An 18,929-nucleotide genomic window follows, 5' to 3' on the forward strand; every position below is an offset into this window, starting at 1 on the left:
GAGAGCCCGGTGGGGATGGTGGAGATCGCAGGCTGCGCAGGGCAGAAGCGCCGAGGCTTCCTGGAGGGAGGGCTGCTGCTGCTGCTGCTGCTGCTGCTGGTGACGGGTGCCCTGGCCGCCCTGGGCCTCCTCTATGCAGACAGAAGAGGTGAGTGAGGGCGCCCCTCCCCTCGGGCCCGCCACCGACACCCTGCTCACCGCCTCTTCCCCACGCGGCCTCGGCAACGTCCGCGTGCCCGCCCACCTGGATAAGCCAGCCATTGAGCGGGCAGGTGGGGTCTGCTCGGGGCACCAGGGGCTGCCGGGCTGTGCTGCAGCCTGGAGAGAAGGGGCACTGACCTGCGGGGGCCGGGGCCCTTCCAGAAGGCTCCGCCCAGGCGCTGGCCGGCACAAGGCTGGTTCTGCTGGCTCTGGGCTGGCGGGGCCCTGCGGGACTCCCGAGATGCGGCAGAGCGGTTCCCCACGCCACATCTGCGCGGCCCCCTCCCCTCCCCTGCCGCACAGGGCGCTGCAGTTCCCGGCCTGCCCAGCAGCAGGAGCCCGCGCTCCAGCGCTGGGGACCCGCGGCACAGCGTCCCTCCAGCCAGCGGGGCTCGCCTGCCGCCTCCCGGGCAGCCATCCTGCAGAGAACCTGCTGGGATCCTCCTCGCGGCCTCCTGAAGGCCTGGGTCCCCGGGGCCTCGTGGCTTCCCAGGCCCTGCTTTTTGCACAGTGATGGGTGGGGGCCAGGCTGGGGTCCTAGGGAGATGGGAATGCCAGGGCCACCCTGCAGGAACACCCCCACTCACAGTCCCTCCCCAAGGCCAACGTGGAGGAGCCTGGACTGTTCCCCCCTTGCGTCGGGAAGCACTGCGGGGGCGGGGGGAGGGGCTCGCCTGCCTGCACCTGGGCGCCAGGTGGCCTGGGTCAAAGCCGGGAGGCACCTTACTCCCAGCAGGCACAGCCTCGGGCACAGCTGGGAGATGCAGTTGGTTCCTCCTGCAGGCGGGTGGGTGGACGGGTGGGCTCAGGACTCAGGAGGATCTGCAGGAGAAGCCCTCCCCACGGCCCCAACAGTAGGGCAGCACAGGCTTTGTTACTAGAATATTCCCTCACTGGCCAGAGCCACCTGCGCTGTGGTGGGACCATCCATCCATCACTGGGCAAGGCTGTTTCTGAGAACCAGGCGTGGGTGCTGCCTACAGATGTGTTGGGCGGCCCCTGCCCAGGGCTGCTCCCACCTGACCAGGTGCCTGGCCGGACCCTGCCAGCCGCTGCCGTCTCTGGCCCCTCCGGGTCTCCTGGCAGGGTCGATGGACACTGCATCTCCATGGTCACGGGATGTGGGGAGGGACCGCTCACTGCTCGGAGAGCCCTGGAGAGCCCAGACCCCAGGGAACCTCTGTTCAGGACTACTGGGCTGCAAACACCTGGTTGAGAGGCTCCCAGGGGACAGGGCTGACCCCCACCCCCACCCCACCCCAGTCCTCATCTAGGTGGTACCAGCCTGACAGCAGGGACCCTCCCTGCCCAGCCTGCCTCCTCCTCATGGTCCCCTAAATACAAGTGGGGTCTCTGCCAGGGCCCCTCAGGCAGGACTCTGTGCCCCTACCCCCCGAAATGACCCAAGCCGATCTCAGCCTCAGGTCCTGATGGAGCCCGTGGAAGAGTTTAAATGCTGCATTATTATTTATTTCTAAAGACTTTCTCATCCACTATGGTTCTGTGGGGTTTTTTCATTGATTTATGAGTTATTTAGAAATCTCTCGCTTTAAAATTTCTAGATGCTTGGAGACTTTTTCTTAGTTACCTTTTTAAATTGGTTTCTAATTTAATTGCATTATTGTCAGCAACGCTGGTTTATGTGATATTGGTTCTTTGGTCTTTGCTGAGGCCTGCTTTAGGGCTAACACACGGTCAGTTTTATAAATAATCCACGTGTGCACGTGCAGTGCACACAATCACCCTTAAGTGAAAGTGGAGATACAGACAGAGGTTTAGATGCGTCCATTAGGTCAATCAAATCGTCTATATGTTTGTTTTTTTCCATTTTCTTGACCTTTCAATTACTGAAAGATGTGTGTGGCTAAAACCTTGGCCTAGAGAACTATCAGGCTTCTTTGTAGTGATGCCAAGTATTAATTTGTGTATTTCAAGGTTAAACTATGGGAATTTCCTGGCTGTCCAGTGGTTAGGACTCCGTGCTCTCACTGCCGAGGACGCCGCCAAAAAAAAAAAAAGCCACATTATTATGTGGATGCAAATTTAGAATCAGTGTATCTTCACTCCGTATGATTACGTAGCGCCCCTTTCTATCTTAACTGTGCCTTTTGCCTTAATATGTTTTGTTTTGAATTCTGTTTTGTCTGATATGAACTAGCATCTGTTCTCTATTTTTTCCATCCTTTTTCTTTGAGACTTTGTCTCTCTAGCTTTGGGTGTGTCTTTTGGAACCGTGTGCAGCTGGATTTTGTCCCCATCTTGTACCTGGAGGATTTAGTCTCTGTGCATTCACACAGAAATGTACGATTTTTTTCTGTTGTGTTCTTCTGTGTTTCTGATGCCTCCTCTTTCTCTTTCCTTGCCTTCTTTTGGATTGATCTGTTATTTTTCACTCTGTTTTCCTGTAACTATCTTGAAAGTTTTATATTTCTAATCCTTTTAATGGTTACCTTAGTTTTTTGTTTTAATATTTATTTCAAAAGTTATAGATAAACCTTTTTCAGAAAATTGAGTGTTTTTTGAATAAAACTTTGAGTGGGAAATACAATCCTACACCCACAATCCTGCCTCCTGGAATTCTGCTTCTCAGAAAAAGCCATATTCATTGTCTAGTGCAGAGGTCTGCAAACTATGGCCTGTGGGCCAAATCTGGCCCACTGCCTGTTTTTGTAAATAAAGCTTTATTGGAACACAGCTGTGCCTACTCACTTATGTATTGTCCGTGGATGTTTTCAGGCTACAAGCGCTAAGTTGAATAGGTGAGACAGAGTCTGTATATGGCTCACAAAGGCTAAAACATACATTGTCTGGCCTTTTACAGAAAAATATTGCCAACCCCTGGACTGGAGTGTCTAAGCCTCATCTTTGGACCCTTCTCTCTTTATCGTCAGTGTTAGATCACAGGGAGGCATCGTAAGGTTGTGGTTAACACCCAGGCTCCTGAATCTGACAGCCTGGGTGGGCTGCCAGCCCCCCGGATCCCAGCTGTGTGACCTTGGAAGGTTTTCTTCACACCTCTGTGCCTCAGTTTCCTTATCTGTAAAATGGAACACAACATAGAGGCTTACTGGAGGGTTCAATGATTTAATACATCAATAACACTTAGAAAAATGTCTGTCATGCCATTTATGATCAGATTTAATAATAAAATATTAGATTTGTCATTGATTCCCTATCCATATTGTTATTGACATCCCGAATGGGCGGCAGATTTAGTTCCTTAAGCCACCCAGGCTTCCACTGTCCTGGTATAGGTACATCATTGCTTTTGGATAAATCCATATGCGTCATTACAATAGTTCTCCTGAGCATTTTTCACAGCTGAGCCATGAAGAATAGTTGGATTACATTTACTTTCCTTGTTATTATTTTGTTTTCTTATCATTAATAGCTATCTTGTTTAAGGAGTTTCATTTCTCTCTCTCTCTCTCTCTCTCTCTCTCTCTCTCTCTCAGACTCTATATACATATCTGTGGGATGGTTTGATATTATCCCACAGTATTTGGGTGCCCTGTTCAGATTTTGTTCATTCTTTTACTCTTTGTGATACAGTTTGAAGAGTTTGACCCTAATTAGTCTTCAGTTCCACTGGTTCTTTCCTCAGCTGTATCCAGTGTGCTGGTCAGCCAGTCAAAGGAATTCTTCATCTCTAATAACATGCTTTTTCTTTCTGATATTTCCATTTCCCTCTTTTTTATAGTTTCCGTCTCTTGTTGAAATGTCTTGTCTGTTCATGCATGTTATCCACCTTTTCCATTGGATGGAAAAGTATTACCATATTAACCATAGTTATCTTGCAGTCCTTCTCTGATAATGCCAGTATCTGAGCTATCTCTGAGTCTAGTTCTATTGATTACTTTATCTCATGGCAATGGATTGTTTTTCCTTGCCTGTGTGTGTGTGTGTGTGTGTGTGTGTGTGTGTGTGTGTGAGATACATTTTTACTGAAGGCTAAACACCCAGCGAAAGAGCAGAGGCTGAGGTAAACAGCATTTGCACCAGAGACAAGCACAGTTGTTCTGTCTGTTAGTGTGAGAGATGGAATCCATCCAGTCAGGGTTTTGTTTTCACTTTTGTCACCCTCGGTGCCCCACACACTTCACCTTTCTCTGGCTGTGAGCAATGATTACCTGTTCTTAGAGAAATGGGTCTGGGGGGGCCCGAGGTTCCCCATTGTTCCTGCTCCAGCCTCAGCTCTCAGCAGTCCCTGGATGTGTGCAGCACAGAGGGTTCTCCATGCCTCTGCCCCTCCACAGATGGTGGGCTGCCCTTGCTTTTTAGTGCTTGCCTCATGCTGGGGTGCGGGATCTCTGGTGTCCTGGCCCCATCTCCGTCTTGGAGTGGGGGCGTCTCAGTACCCCTGCCCCGATCCCCATGTCCATCAAACTTTGCCTCATGCCTGAGTCCCCTGCCCCTCTCCTAGTGGCAGCAGACCTCAGCTTGATGTCAGTCTAGGATCCTGGGCCCACAGGGGTGTCCTGTGCCGCTCCCATGAGCAGAGGCTTTTTATATCTGACTCTCCTCTGGGCCAGTAGGTTTTCACCTGGTCCATGGGAGTGAGAGGTTTACTGCGCTCCCCTCAGTGGTTTAAAGCTCTTGCTTCCCACAAGAGGAGGGTCCCACAGGAGGAGGGTCCCACAGGGGGAGACGCCTCATGCTGGCGCCCCAGCAGAAGCAGATAACCTCCTGCATGCCTGTGCCACTGAGGGGGACTCTCCGGTCTTCTGAGACCTGCCCCAGTTCTTCTCATTGACACCTGGTAAGGATCCATGGAAATAACTGGTGAATGAGTGCAAAATCCCCCTGTGTTGGGGCTTCCCTGGTGGCGCAGTGGTTGAGAGTCCGCCTGCCGGTGCAGGGGACACGGGTTCGTGCCCGGGTCTGGGAGGATCCCACGTGCCGCGGAGCGGCTGGGCCCGTGAGCCTGGCCGCTGAGCCTGCGCGTCCGGAGCCTGTGCTCCGCAACGGGAGAGGCCACGACAGTGAGAGGCCCGCGTACCGCAGGGAAAAAAAAAAAAATCCCCCTGTGTTGAGGCTCCAGCTGTTCCACACTGACAGGCTAACTCGCACTTGGCCTTCAAGAATTCATTAAAAGCTTAGCTGATTCTTCTTACCCACTTGTGTGGTGACTGCCTCTTACTCCTAGGTCCTGTCAGAGTTCTCAGTTCTGCTTGGTGGGACGTGCCACTCTGTTTTCCTGGTCACCCTTTTGCCTCAGGTCCTGGATGAGCTCCAGAAAAGCTGTGATTTCTGTAGACTGTCTGGATTTTTCCTGTTGTTAGAAAGGGAATGATACTCTAGTTGGCTTTTGATGTTGTAAGTGGAGAGCAGAAGTAATATACCTTAAATTTTATATGCGTATTTAACTTAAGGTATTCAGCTAGTCAATATCTTCATATTTCTTCCAAACAATACAAGGATTTAGAACAGTTTAACTCGTCCTCCACCCTGATCACATGTTATTGTGGGTAAGTCCGTGGTTTCTATCTTATTTTTTATTTACTGCACATAGGCAACATTCTCTAATATACTCAATTTAATTTCGATTTTCCCAAGTCCTTATCAGTTTCTTTTTTTTTTTTTTTTAAATTTACTTTTGGTTGCGTTGGGTCTTTGTTGTTGGGTCTTCATTGCTGTGTGCAGGCTTTCTCTAGCTGCGGCGAGCGGGGACTTCTCTTCGTTGTGGTGCGTGGACTTCTCATTGCAGTGGCTTCTCTTGTTTCAGAGCTCGGGCTCTAGACGCACAGGCTTCAGTAGTTGTGGCACATGGGCTCAGTAGTTGTGGCTCATGGACTCTAGAGCGCAGGCTGAGTAGTTGTGGCGCATGTGCTTAGTTTTTCCACAGCATGTGGGATCTTCCCGGACAAGGGGTCAAACCCATGTCCCCTGCATTGGCAGGAGGATTCTTAACCACTGCGCCACCAGGGAAGTCCCTTATCAGTTTCTTTGCTCATCATTCTTCCTACTTCTCAGGTAGCCCTTATGAAATCATTTACCTTCTTTCTGAAGTACATGCTTTTGGAGACTCCTACACAAAGCGTGTCCGTGGACCAGTGGTGTTGGCCTCACCTGAGAGCTTGTTAGAAATTCAGAAACTCGGGGCCCATCTCAGGCCTACTGGATTAGGATCTGCATTTAATCCCCAGGTAACTCAACTGCACTAAAGTTTGGGAAACACTGATTGGGACACAGCATTTGTTGATCTTGCTTGATAATCAGAGTAACCTGGAGCAATTGTTAAAAATCCAGACCTTGGACCCTGTCTCCATCTGCTTGGGCCACTGTAACAAAATACCATAAGTCAGGGTGACTTAAGCAACAGAAATCTATTTTCCCCTAGTTCTGGAGCCCAGAAGTCCAACATCAGGGTATCAGCCAGTTCAGTTCCTGGTGAGGACTCTCTTCTTGACTTACAGACAGCCACCTTCTCACTGTGTCCTCATGTGGTGGACAGAGCAAGTTCTGGTGTCTCTTCCTCTTCTTATAAGACACCAGCCCTACTGGATCAGGGCCCCACCCTTATGACCTTATTTAACCTTCTTCACCTCTTCACAGGTGCCAACGCCAAATGCAATCACATTAGGGGTTAGGACTTCAACATAGGAGTGGTGGGTGGCGGGGAGAAGATACAAAAGTTGAGTCCATAACAGGACTCAACCTAGGCAGAACCAGGAAATCTTACAGGGTAAGACCCCCGATTCTGTACTGTAACCAGCATGTGAGGCCTTTCTTGTGATCAGGCAGACTTGGGGAGCACAGCTTCAAAATACTCTTTCAACTGTAAACCTTCATTTTTGTTTACTTGAAAATGACTTTATTTGGTAGTCATCCTTCAGTGATAGTTTAACTGGTTACACAAATCTGGGCTTAGTTACGTTCTCAATATCTTAAAGATTTAGTTTCACTGTCTCTGACTTCCGTTGCTGCTGTTCAGAAATCTGGTTCAATCTAATTGGCCTTCTTGCCAGATGAACTTTTTCCCCTCTGAGCTGTTTTCTCCCTGGTACTGTGCATTTTTACCATGAGGTGTCTAACTATGAAGCTCTTTTTATTTATTCTGCTTTACATCTGTTGTGATTCTTGAATCCGAGCACTAATGACATTTATTAATTTTGGAAACTTGTAGCCACTGTCTTTTTAATATTGTGTCTCCCACATTATCTTTATTTTCTCCTAAAATTATGATTACATATGCACTTAATTTTTCTCACTCTATCTTCCATATCTTTTAGAGAAAAGTTTCCATCTCTTTGATTTTGCCCCACATTCTGGGTAAATTCTTTAGAACTACATTCAAATTCACTAAATCTCTCTTCAGCTCTGTTGTATCTGCCACTTAACCCATCCATTTTGGATTTTTTCTAAAAAAAAAAAAATTATTTTCAACAATTTCATGTTTCTTATTTCTAGAGTTTCCAAGTGATTCTTTTACAAATTGATTTTTTCAATTTTTTCTTTGCCCTCATTTTTAATTTTTATTTCTTTCAATGATTCAAACATACGTGAGTTATTTCTGCATCAGCTAGCCACTGCTGCCTAACAAATCACCCCAATACTCAGGGGCTTAAAACAACACTTATTTATCATGACACACATCCATCAGTAGGCTGCAGGGCTCAGCTGATGTAGGTCAGCCTCAGCTGGGGCAGCTGTTCCATGAATTTCATCCTCCTACAAGGACTAGCAAGCATGTCACTCTCCAAACAGAAGCTCATGGGGACAAGTGGAAACACACTTAGGGCCTAGGCTCAGAGCTGGAGTACATTATTACCAAAGCCATAGGGGCAAACCCACAGTGAAGAGAGGGAGGAAATATTCTCTGCCCCTTCAGGGGAAGCAACTACAATGGCATGTGCAAAGGCACAGATACAGAGACATTGAGGTTTGGGGCCTGTGATGCCAGCTTCCACATGTTATGGGTCAGATAATCCCCAAATATGAATCCTTGGGGTTCTAGTCCTGCTGTTTGCTGTTTCTCACTCATAGAATCTGGTCTTTTCATAAACCTCAGTCCATGTTCAAATTGGCTTTATCTGCGAGAAGCCTTTGTTACTTGGGCTAAGTTTCCCTCCAGACAATATGTGTGTTTGTTTCCATCAGGCACCTGGGAATGCTACCAGCCTAAATTTAATTTCTCAGCTTGTGGTTTCCTTGACCACAGGGTCATGTAAGCTCACACCCCACACCTGCATGACAACCAGCCTGTGATGATACATTCTCCAGGAAGGACGGTTATTTTCCACCCAATAAAGTTCCTTTGTATCCCTCTTTTGTTAGGTAGGGAGAGACAGAGACAGAGACAGGAACAGGAGAGAGACAGAAAGAGGAAACAAATTATTCACTTCAAGGCCAACCTTTAGGAGAACAGATCTTTCAAAGGAAATGTCAGGTTGTTGGGTTTTTTTAATGTAGAGTGTCTATGTGAAAATAATTGGCATATTACAGAAGTTATTCAAGCAAATATAAAAAAGAACAAGAGTAGACACATGTCAACTGGGCACAAGGAAGTCTACTCCCTTCTGGAATCATGAAGGGGGGAAATATCCCTGTTTGGGTTCTGTTTGCTGTGTGTCCTGTTGATCCTATTTTAGCATTAGAGGAAGACTTCATTTCTATTCAGCTTTTGTGTCAAAGGCATTGCTGTTTGCCTCTTCTCTTGCTCAGAAGGCTAGTGACTGGCCGTGGGTGCATCACCCCACGTGCCTGTCAGTTTTCTCATCAGAAAAATGGAGGTGGTGAGCCTCACAAATGAGGTGGTGTAAGTTAAAGGCAAAGTACACAAACATGGTGATCTCATCTCATTCAATTTTGGAAATGTTTTCTCAAGAGCCCACTGCATCCTCTTGAGCTGTAGCATCAGATGAACTTACCCCAGGAACTTCCCCCAACCAGAAGGTTATGGCAGCCCACGCTGGGAATGCAGTGGAGGAAATGGGAGGGGGACATAAACATGGAGAAGGCATGAACTTACCTCCCCAGTGTTGGGTGTTTGTTCTGGTTTCGTCTGTCTAGACTGGAAGCAGATCAATCAGATGCACTGTTTGGGTTTCCACAATGCTTCATTCACCCTGTTTACCCTGCGCTCCCCTTTCTGGTCCTGGTCATTATTCCTTCCCACCAACCTGGACTCCCAACTGGTTACCTGCTCTTTCTATGGGAAGACTTTCTTTAGTTATTTGTTGTAGTGAGTGTTGTGTAATGGAGACAAATTCTATCAGATTTTGCCTGAAATGTCTTTATTTCACTTTCACTTTTTTACTATATTTTTGCTGGATATAGAATTCTAAGTTGGTAGTTAGTTTGTTTTCTTCAAGCATCCATTCAAGAGTTTGTTCCATCGTCTTCTGACCACCACTGTTTGTGATGAGAAGCCAGCTGTCACTCTTCTTGCACCTCCCATGAATTAATGTCTTTTTTCTCCTCTGACTGTTTTTATGAATATCTCATTCTCTATAGTTCTTGGCAGCTTGACTTGATGCTGCTGCGTGCGTGGTTTTCTTTGTATTCATCCTGCTTGGGATAGACTGCCCTTCTTGGATCTATAGGCTTATGTCTTTCATCAATTTTGAAAAATTATTAGCCATTATCTCTTCAAAGATTGCTGACTCATACCATTCTCCTGTGGGGCTCTAGCTACATGGATGCTAAGCTATTTAATATGGTTCCACAGATCTCAGATCCTCTGCTCATGTTGTTTCAAAGTAATTTTTCTAAATTTCTTTTTCTTTTTCTTTTTTTTGGCCATGCCACACGGCATGTGGGATCTTAGTTCCCTGACCAGGGATTAAACCCAGGCCCCTTGCATTGGAAGAAGCATGGAGTCTTAACCACTGGACCACAAGGGAAGTCCAACTTTTCTAAATTTTAAAACAGCTTTAGATTTACAGAATTATTGCAAAGAGAGTACACAATTCCCATATACTTCATACCACATCTTATATCACATAAGTGTGATACATCTGTCACAAGTAATGAACCAATGTTTATATATTACTATTAACCCAGTCCATGCTTTATTCATATTTCCTCAGTTTTCCCCTCATGTCCTTTTCTGTCCCAGGACCCCACATGACTTAGTTAGCAAATCTCCTTGGACTCTTGGCTGTGATGGTTTCTCAGCCTTCCCTTGATTTTTATGATCTTGACAGTTTTTAGGAGGACTGGCCAGGTATTTTGTAGAATGTCTCTCATTTGTCTGATGTTCAGACTGGGGTGATGTTTTGGGGAGGAAGCCTACAGACCAAGGGGACATAATTTCAGTGACTTACCACATTGATGTCAACCTTGATCACATGGCTTGAGGTAGTGTTTGTCAGCTTTTTCCATTGTATAGGTACCTTTGTCCCCTCTCTTTCCACACTGTCCTCTTTGGAAGGAAGGCAGCACATGCAGCCCAAACTTAAGGGGTGGGGAGTTACACTACACATCCTTAGAAATGGAGTATCTGTGTAATCTATTTGGAATTCTTCTGTTTGGAAGACTTGTCTATTCCACCACCACCCCCATTTTTTATTTATTCAACAATTTAGAAAACAACTTGTCAGCACTTCAATGAAGCCTCACTTGTCGAGTTTTTCTTTCATGGATCATGCTATTTGTGTCGTATTTTAAAAGTCGTCACCAAACCCAAAGTCATGTAGGTTTTCTCCTGTCTTCTTCAAGAAGTTTTACAGTTGTGCATATTATATTTATGTCTGTGGTTTATTTTTAGTTAATTTTTATGTAAGGCATAAGGCCTGTGTCTAATTTTTTTGGTTTGTTTTTGTATCTGAATGTCCAATTTTCCTTTTGGAGCATTTATTGAATGGCTATACTTTCTCCATCGAATTGCCTTTGCTCCTCTGTCAAAGGTTAGTTGACTGTATTTGTGTGGGTCCATTTCTGGGCTCTCTATTCTGTTGCATTGATCTATTTGTCTCTTCTTTTGCCAATACTATGCCATCTTGATTACTTGTAGCCTTATCGTAAGTCTTGAAATCAAGTCATGTGTCTCTCCAACTTCATTCTTCTTCATTGTTGTTGTCTGTTCTAGCTACTTGAGCCTTTCCATACAAACTTCAGAATCAGTTGGTCAATAAATACAAAATAGCTTGCTGGGATTTTGATTGGAATTATTTTGAATCTGTAGATCAAGTTAAGAAGAATCAACATCTTAATAATGCTGTCTTCCAGTCCGTGAACACGGAATATTTTTCCATTTCTTTACATATTTGATTTTTTTCAATCAGTGTTTTATAGTTTTCCACATATAGGTCCTGTACATATTTTGTTAGATTTATACTTAACTTTTTCATTTTTTAGGTGTTATTGTAAGTGGTATTGCTTTGAAATTTTCAAATTCCAGTTGCTCATTGCTAATATATAAGAAAGCAATTTGTATATTAATCTTGTATCCTGCCACATATTTTGTTAGATTTATACTTAACTTTTTCATTTTTTAGGTGTTATTGTAAGTGGTATTGCTTTGAAATTTTCAAATTCCAGTTGTTCATTGCTAATATATAAGAAAGCAATTTGTATATTAATCTTGTATCCTGCCACCTACTATCGTCTCTTATTAGTTCCAGGAGTTTTTTGTTGTTGTTGTTGTTGTTTTGTTTTGTTTTGTTTTGTTTTGTTTTGCTTGATTCTTTGGGATTTTCTACATAGATGACCATGTCATCTGCAAATAGAGTTTTATTACGTCCTTTCCAGTCTGTGTTACCTATATTTCCTTTTCTTGTCATATTGAACCAGCAGGACCTCTCATGTGATGTTGGATAGGAGAGATGAGAGAGGACAGTGCTGCCTGTCCCCAGGCTTAGGGGAAATCACCCAGTCTCTCACTGTTAACTACCATGTCAGCTCTGGGTGTTTTTTAGATGTTTTTCTCCGTTCGGTTTTTTCATCTTTTTCCTTTGTACTTCAGGTTGGATCATTGATACTGACCTATATATGCTGACACTAATACTTTCTTTTGCAGTATTCAGTGTGTTTTTAAACCCAAAAAATGAATTCCTCACTCTTTCTATTACATTTCCACTTAGTTCTTTTTTAGAATTCCCATTTATCTGGTAAAATTCACCATCTATCTACATATTTTTCCGTCTTTTGTACAAGACCCTTTATCTTAATTATCATGGTGAGTTTAAAGACTTTGTCTGCTAACTCTGACACCTGGTCACCAACGAATCCACTTTGAACTGTTTTGGGGTTTTCTTCTTGGTCATGGGTCACATTTGCCTGTTTCCTCATGAAGGAGGATTTCTCCCAGCTTTCCTGCCCTGGCCCTGCCTTCACCTGCATCACCGCCATGCATTATGGGAGGCCCCAGAGCAGGAACCAGAGCCTTGTGTGACAGGGGCTCCTTGGAACCCGGATCCCTCCCTCCAGCCCACGGGCAGGAGCAAAGGGCTTGTTAAAAATCCCCCCACTCCATACCCCTCCTGGAGGAGCCCTGCCCCTCCTCCTGCTCCGGTTGCAGGTGAAATAGCCACAGTCTGCTTAGACTTTCTGCATCCTAATCAGAAGCAAAGACCCCTTCTCCCCCACCATCTCTTTGGCCAGAGCTCAGATGCCTAGTCCACTCTTCCACCGAGGGCGTGGCCCTTGTCCAGAGGCTCTGGGTTGCTGAGACTGGCAGATGCCCGTGGGGCAGACAGACGTAGCACCCACTGAGCACTGCATTTCTGTTTCTGATCCATGGGACCGTCCACGGTTTGCCTCAATCTATGCATCACTTTTCTCCTTTTCCACTGGACTGGGGGCCCCTTAAGGGCAGCGCCCGTGTGGGACTCAGGTCTGAATCTCCAGAGCCCAGCACCAGGGCTGGTTGATAATATTAGCAAATGTTGGATTCATGGATGAACAAAAGGATGGGTGGAAAGAGCAGCCACTAACAGGTGGAGGAGAAACACCTCTCCCCACACCCCCACCCCCCAGATCACACATCTCATAAACACTCCCTCCAATGGCCAGGCCCCCAGGGGACACCCAGCACATTCAGGGCCTCCTACACCCTCTGCGGTCTCAGGGGCCGGGCTGAACCGGGTCCCAGGCTTGCCCACAGCCCTGACCTGAATGAGGCCCGGTTCCCTCCTGCCCACCTCTCCGTGGGTCTCCCTGGTGGGGAAGGTGGCCATGCCTGGTGGGCTCTTTCCCTGGACCTGACCCCCTTCCCTGCACTCACGCCCCCTTCCTGCACCCCCTCCAGGCCGTGCCCGCCCCCCCTATGTAGTGGACAAATGAGGGAGGGCAGCTTGGCACTTTCAGCTGCCTGCACAGGTGGAGGGGCTGGAGCTGAGGCCAGTGGGTCAGGAAGATTCCCCCCAGAGGACATCCTTTCCCCCTTAAAGGGCTTATCGTCCCTGTCTTGGTAGACCCCAGGGGCTGCCCACCCCCCGCCTGGGTGAGGCCCGTGGCCCCGCGGTAGAGGAGGGTGTTAGGGAGCACTTCTTAGGGGAGAGGTCCTGCCTCGGGGCCCCTCTGGGCCCAGCAGCTGCGGCCCCAGGGCCGGCGGGCCGCCCCCTCTGCTCAGACTTGAGTTCTGCTGGAGCCCTGTGTCTTGCTGTGCCTGGTGACCAGCCCTCACTACAGCGGGAAGGGGCCACAGCCCTGCACAAGGAAGCCCCAGATCCCCCAGGACCCCCTCCGCAGGAAAATGCCTGTGCTGCCCCAGGTCGGCCCCAAGGCACCCGGGAAGCGGCGGCAGCAGGAGAGCTGAGTTCTGTGTTTCTCCCCAGGGAAGCAGCCGCCACTTTTTACTAGCCGGCTTTGCTTCTCAAAGGAAGAGAAGACCATTGTAAAGCGAACACCCCGAGGTAGCCCCATCTTCCTTGCCAGCACGACCCGAGCAGGGGGGTGCTAGGAAATGGTACCCCGCATGGGCAGGCTGGGTTCCACTGCAGGCCCGGGGTGTGCGGCAGGACAGGGGCCCTGCCCAGGGCACCACAGTCCCGTGGGAAGAAAGGGCAGTGGCAGGGATGCAGCCGTGAGCACCTGCTGATGCAGAATGCTTCCTGGGCGCCTGGGAACCGGCAGTTTCAGGGAGCGGCTCCTGAGGTTCTGCAGCTGCACATTGATACAACCAGCAGGTGAGGGGGTGGGGGGTTGGGAGAGAGTAAGGGCGTGCAGGGACGGGGCAGCACAGGCAGGCTGTCTGGAGGAGGTGACACCTGATGGGTGAGTGCTGGCTGGGCCGACAGGCGGGAGGGCAGAATGGCCAGCTCCAGCCCTCAGCTGTGGGGATCACAGGGTGTAAAGGGGCTCCCGGGTCACTGCAGGGGTCAAGCCAGAATGAGCTTACCCTCACTTAAGGCCCCAGGACTGGGCCACCCAGGGAGGATGCAGGCTGCCCTCCAGATGCCCTCAGGGCCCAGGCTGGACCGCCCATGGGGGTGGGGGTGGCCGAGGTTTAACCCTGCCGGCCCCATCCCTTCCCACCCCACCTGTGCCCCGCCCACCCCTGCCAGCCCCACCGGCACCGACCATCCTCGCCAAGTGCTCACACTACTCCTTGCCGCAGACGTCCAAAAGCCCAGGGGCGCAAGCGAAACCGGCACCAGCCCTGGCTGCGCGATGGCAGGTGAGCCCCCTTCCCTCCGAGCCTTCCACAGCCCCGCCAGGGGCCCGGGGGCCCCGTGATGCTGGCCCAGGCGCTGCTCGAGGCCACGGGGAGCCGCCGCGCTCCCGAGACGCGGCACTGGCCGCTGGGCAGACCCTGGATGTGCCTGGGGGCAGGGACTCTACTGCGGGTGTCTCACCTGCCCTGCCCCCAGGAAGCTGCTCCCCTGCCTGCAGAGGCCCCCGTGACCACAGAGAAGCCGGCACAGGGACCCCAGGCGCTCTTTTTTGCACTTACAGAAAGAAGGTCACACAAACACACACACTCTCTCAAGTTGTCTCCCAGGCATTTGTCTTAAAATTGGGCGCCACGTGCCATTATTTGCAGATAAAACACAGTGAAAATGGTATGAAGAAACACTAGTGTAAAAACTCAGAAATGTGAAATTTCTGCCCACGTTGGGGTAGCGGATGGACTCCTGTGGGGCTGCCCCCTGCGAGGTCCCAGCCAAGTGGAACAGAAGGCGAGGGAGGGTCCTGGGTTGGGGTCCAGCCTGGCCACCTCTGCTGAAAGCATCCTGCCGGGAACATGGGGGCCCCACTGTCCGTGCCACATGGGGTTCTGGGAGCAAACCCATCTGCTCCAACAGAAAACAAACCCCTATGGTGGGCGAGAGCCACCCTCCCCCACGGACGCACGGACCGGTGAGGGGGCTCCAGGGCAGGGCCAGTGCTGAGCGCTCGCGGTGAGCCGGGCGGGCTTGGCCAACACCTGGCCATCTGTGTGACCCAGGCGTCCCGGATTCGCAGATGTGTGAGCGGAGGATCGGAGAGGTCACGGGGTCCGAGCTCACGTGGCTGATAAGTGGGGTCCTTAGAACTGGAGGCCCTGCTGCTGACCTCCCCGAGGTCCCGGGCTGACTAACGCTTCTGAGGGCACAGGGCCGTGATTGAATCCCCGACAGCCCACCGGGCTGTCCACACCAGATCTCCCCTCTTCCTCTGCACCCCCTGGGGACGAGCAGCCGCCAGGATCCTCCAGAACATGGACCCGTCCAAGAAGCCCTGTGACGACTTCTACCAGTACGCGTGCGGGGGCTGGCTGCAGCGCCATGTGATCCCCGAGACCAGCTCGCGATACAGCGTCTTCGACATCCTCCAGGATGAGCTGGAGATCATTCTCAAAGGTGAGCGTGGCCTCCACCCAAGGAGTGGGGACGGCCCATCGGGTCAGTGGGCCCAGGGGAGGGGGAGTCCCCTAGGATAAGGGCCTCCACTGGGTGCGGCAGGGACACGGGCACCTTTGACCTGGCCTCCCCAGCAGCCTCCTCAGGCCTCTGTCCGGTTTCTCCTCTGCCCACAGGGGTGCTGGAGAATTCTACCACCAAGGATCGGCCAGCTGTACAGAAGGCCAAGATGCTGTACCGCTCCTGCATGAACGAGAGTGAGTGGCCGATGGAGCTGCCCCGCCAGGACCCTGTTCCAGGACCCCATAGCCCTGAGACAGAGCACAGTGGAGTGGGCGCCTCTCCAAAGTCGTGACGGTGGGAGCCGTGTGCTCCCCCTAGCTGGCCACCGGGCCCAGGTGCCCTACGGGGTCCAGGCTGACTGCCAGCTGCCCGGGACCGGCTCGCACCCTGACCCCACCAGCCACACTGTGCCCAGGGAAAATGCACACGCACACGCGTGTGTGTGTGCGCGTGCCTGTGTGTGGTTTGAAGGAAACATTATTCAGGACACTTGGTAAAGATAGTAAAAGGCAGACTCTTCAGGGCCATCTCAGTAGGTGCAGGCATCACCGCGGTGGGGTCTAGCAAGAGGGGAAGGAGATTGGGCTCCACTCCAAATACAGCGAGGGCAGGCAGGTGAGGGTTTATAGCCGAGGGGCAGGAGGGGTCAGTGAATGGAAGATTTTACTAACAGGAAACATGGGGGGGGGGCGTGTCTGGCAAAACTAACCTAATGGGATTCTTGCTGAAGGCAGGCCAGGCAGTCAGACATCACCTGGGGGACAGTGAGGGGCGAGGACTGCGGTCAGCTACTGAGAGGGATCAGATATTCAAGGGGCGGGGGGGCTTCTCGTTAAAACGACCACGCAGAGTTCTTGCTAAAACTGGATTTTACCAGGAGGTGCGGTGATGGGCCCAGCAGACGGTGCAGGAGCCTGACTGAAGGCGGAATCGAGAGAAAATCTTACTCTGTGTGTCTGTGTGTCTGTATGTGTTTTGTGTGTATATGTGTGTACACGTATATGTGTATTACATCTATGTGTGTGTGTGGGTATATATATATGTCTGTATGCCTGTATGTGTGTGTGTCTATGTGTATGCGTTTTGTATGTGTGTGTACATATATGTGTATATGAGTATTATGTCTGTGTATGTCTGTGTGTATGTCTCTGTGTGTGTACATGTGTGTATGTGGGTACGTATACATGTGTATATGTATGTGTGTAGGCATATGTGTGTCTGTGTGTATATGTGTGTGTGTCCATGTGTCTGTGTGTATCTATGTGTTTTGTGTGTATGTGTGTGTACATATATGTGTGTATATGGGCATTCTACCTATGCTGTGTATGTGTGTATATGGGTATACATGTCTATGTGTGTGTGAGTTTGTGTGTATGTGTGTATGTCTGAGTGTGTGTTAGTGTGTATGTGTGTGTTGTGCGGCAGGGGTGGGGGGGAGTTTCCCAGTGCTTTGGTTCCTGTTAAGAGGTTCACACACTTGGGGCCCCTCCGGCCCGTCTTCCCTTAGGCGCCTGCCTGGGGGCCTGCAAGCCCAGCCTGTGGTTCCGGCTTCTCTGGGGGCCGCTTCCCCTCCCCGGCACCAGCGTCTGAGGCTGGCTGTTTCCCCAGGGGTCTCCTACAGGGCGGGGTCTGTTTCTGGTGTGCCTCGTAGCGAGACTTGTAGGGCCCCAGCATTATCGGGGTGTCTGCATGGGGTCCTGGGCTGGCGCGCTCCTCTCCTCCCCATGGAAACAGGAGGTCACGGGATCCAGTCTGGCCAGCACCTGCCAGGTGAAGTTCCCACCTGTATAGAGTTTCTGGCCTGAGAGACCAAATGTACGAAAGGGCCAGGGCCAGACCGTGTATAAAAATACAACTCTGACCCCCGGTCTGCAGCCAGGCGGCCAGGCCGTCACTACAGGAACCAGCGCAGGAAGCCAAACAGTAACTCCTGTAACGATCTGCCCGACACGGCCGACCTGACCCGGCCCTGGCAGCTCCCTAGGTTTTGTCCCTGCTCCCAACTCAGGACCCAAGAGAGCAAGCCCAGTGTGCCCCCACCAGCCACGTGGGACACCCTGCTTCTTGCTCCCCAGGCCCCGGCCCCCATCAGGGCGCCCTAGGAGCCGCCCCCCTCCCCCTGGACCGCCCCCCTCCCAGCCCGCCCCTCCAGGTCGAGCGACCAGCCGGCGAGGCCCTCCCCGCCCCAAGCCTCCACCCCGTCAGCAGCGGGCCAGCTCTATTCCCCCCTTCGCGGGTTCTTGTGCCAAGTTCTCCCAAGCTTCCTGGGCGCCCCCATGCTGGGAAGCTGTGCTCCGTGCTCTGTCCGCAGCTCAGTCCACCCGATGCTGGAGCTGGAGGGCACGCGGGCTTCCCAGCCGCCGGCGTGGACCCCCACCCCTGCCTGTTCCCGGCCTTCCAGAGTGCCGCCTGGGCTGCTCTGAGCTTCGGGGCCTCCCTTCCACACCCTTGTCCTGGTGGCGCCTGTGCTTCCATCGACCCCAGGCCCCTTTCCCGCCTGCGTCCCGTGTCTGCTCTTTCCAGGCCCCTGCGTGTCCTGTGCTGCAGAGTCTGCACCGGGAGGGTCAGGCTCCGCGCTGGGCGTCAGCATCCCCGCGGGTCCCTGTGCCGGCGGGCGTCACGCCCGCCCCCCCACCTCCCCGCCAGGGCATCGGGTGAGCGACCGCTCCCTCCCCTCTCAGGTGAGATAGAAAAGCGAGACTCGCAGCCCCTGCTGGACATCCTGAAGGCGGTAGGAGGCTGGCCAGTGGCCACGGACAAGTGGAGCGAGAGTGTAGGTAAGGCAGGGCCTGGTGGCAGCCTCACATGGGCGGGGGCCCTGGGCCTGGTGGCGGCCTCGCATGGGTGGGGGGCCCTAGGCCTTCCAGGCCCAAGCCGGAGAGTGTGCAGCAGCTGCTGGCGGGCTCCCAGCGGCTGGGCCCTTCCGCTCTGCAGAGG

General features: G+C 51.0%; 1 protein-coding gene across 1 annotated transcript in view; it reads left to right on the plus strand.

The window, feature by feature from the left end:
- Positions 1-18,929, plus strand: part of MMEL1 (membrane metalloendopeptidase like 1) — a 31,741-nt gene continuing 12,812 nt past the window's right edge. The window contains exons 1-6 of the mRNA XM_060141663.1: positions 1-148; positions 13,923-14,000; positions 14,705-14,764; positions 15,768-15,929; positions 16,106-16,186; positions 18,674-18,769. Coding sequence (XP_059997646.1) covers positions 16-148; positions 13,923-14,000; positions 14,705-14,764; positions 15,768-15,929; positions 16,106-16,186; positions 18,674-18,769 — 610 coding nt within the window. The 5' untranslated portion in view covers positions 1-15. The remainder of the gene's footprint in view (positions 149-13,922; positions 14,001-14,704; positions 14,765-15,767; positions 15,930-16,105; positions 16,187-18,673; positions 18,770-18,929) is intronic.

The sequence above is a fragment of the Lagenorhynchus albirostris genome, chromosome 2 (assembly GCF_949774975.1).
Source record: "Lagenorhynchus albirostris chromosome 2, mLagAlb1.1, whole genome shotgun sequence".
In the NCBI taxonomy this organism is placed as follows: domain Eukaryota; kingdom Metazoa; phylum Chordata; class Mammalia; order Artiodactyla; family Delphinidae; genus Lagenorhynchus; species Lagenorhynchus albirostris.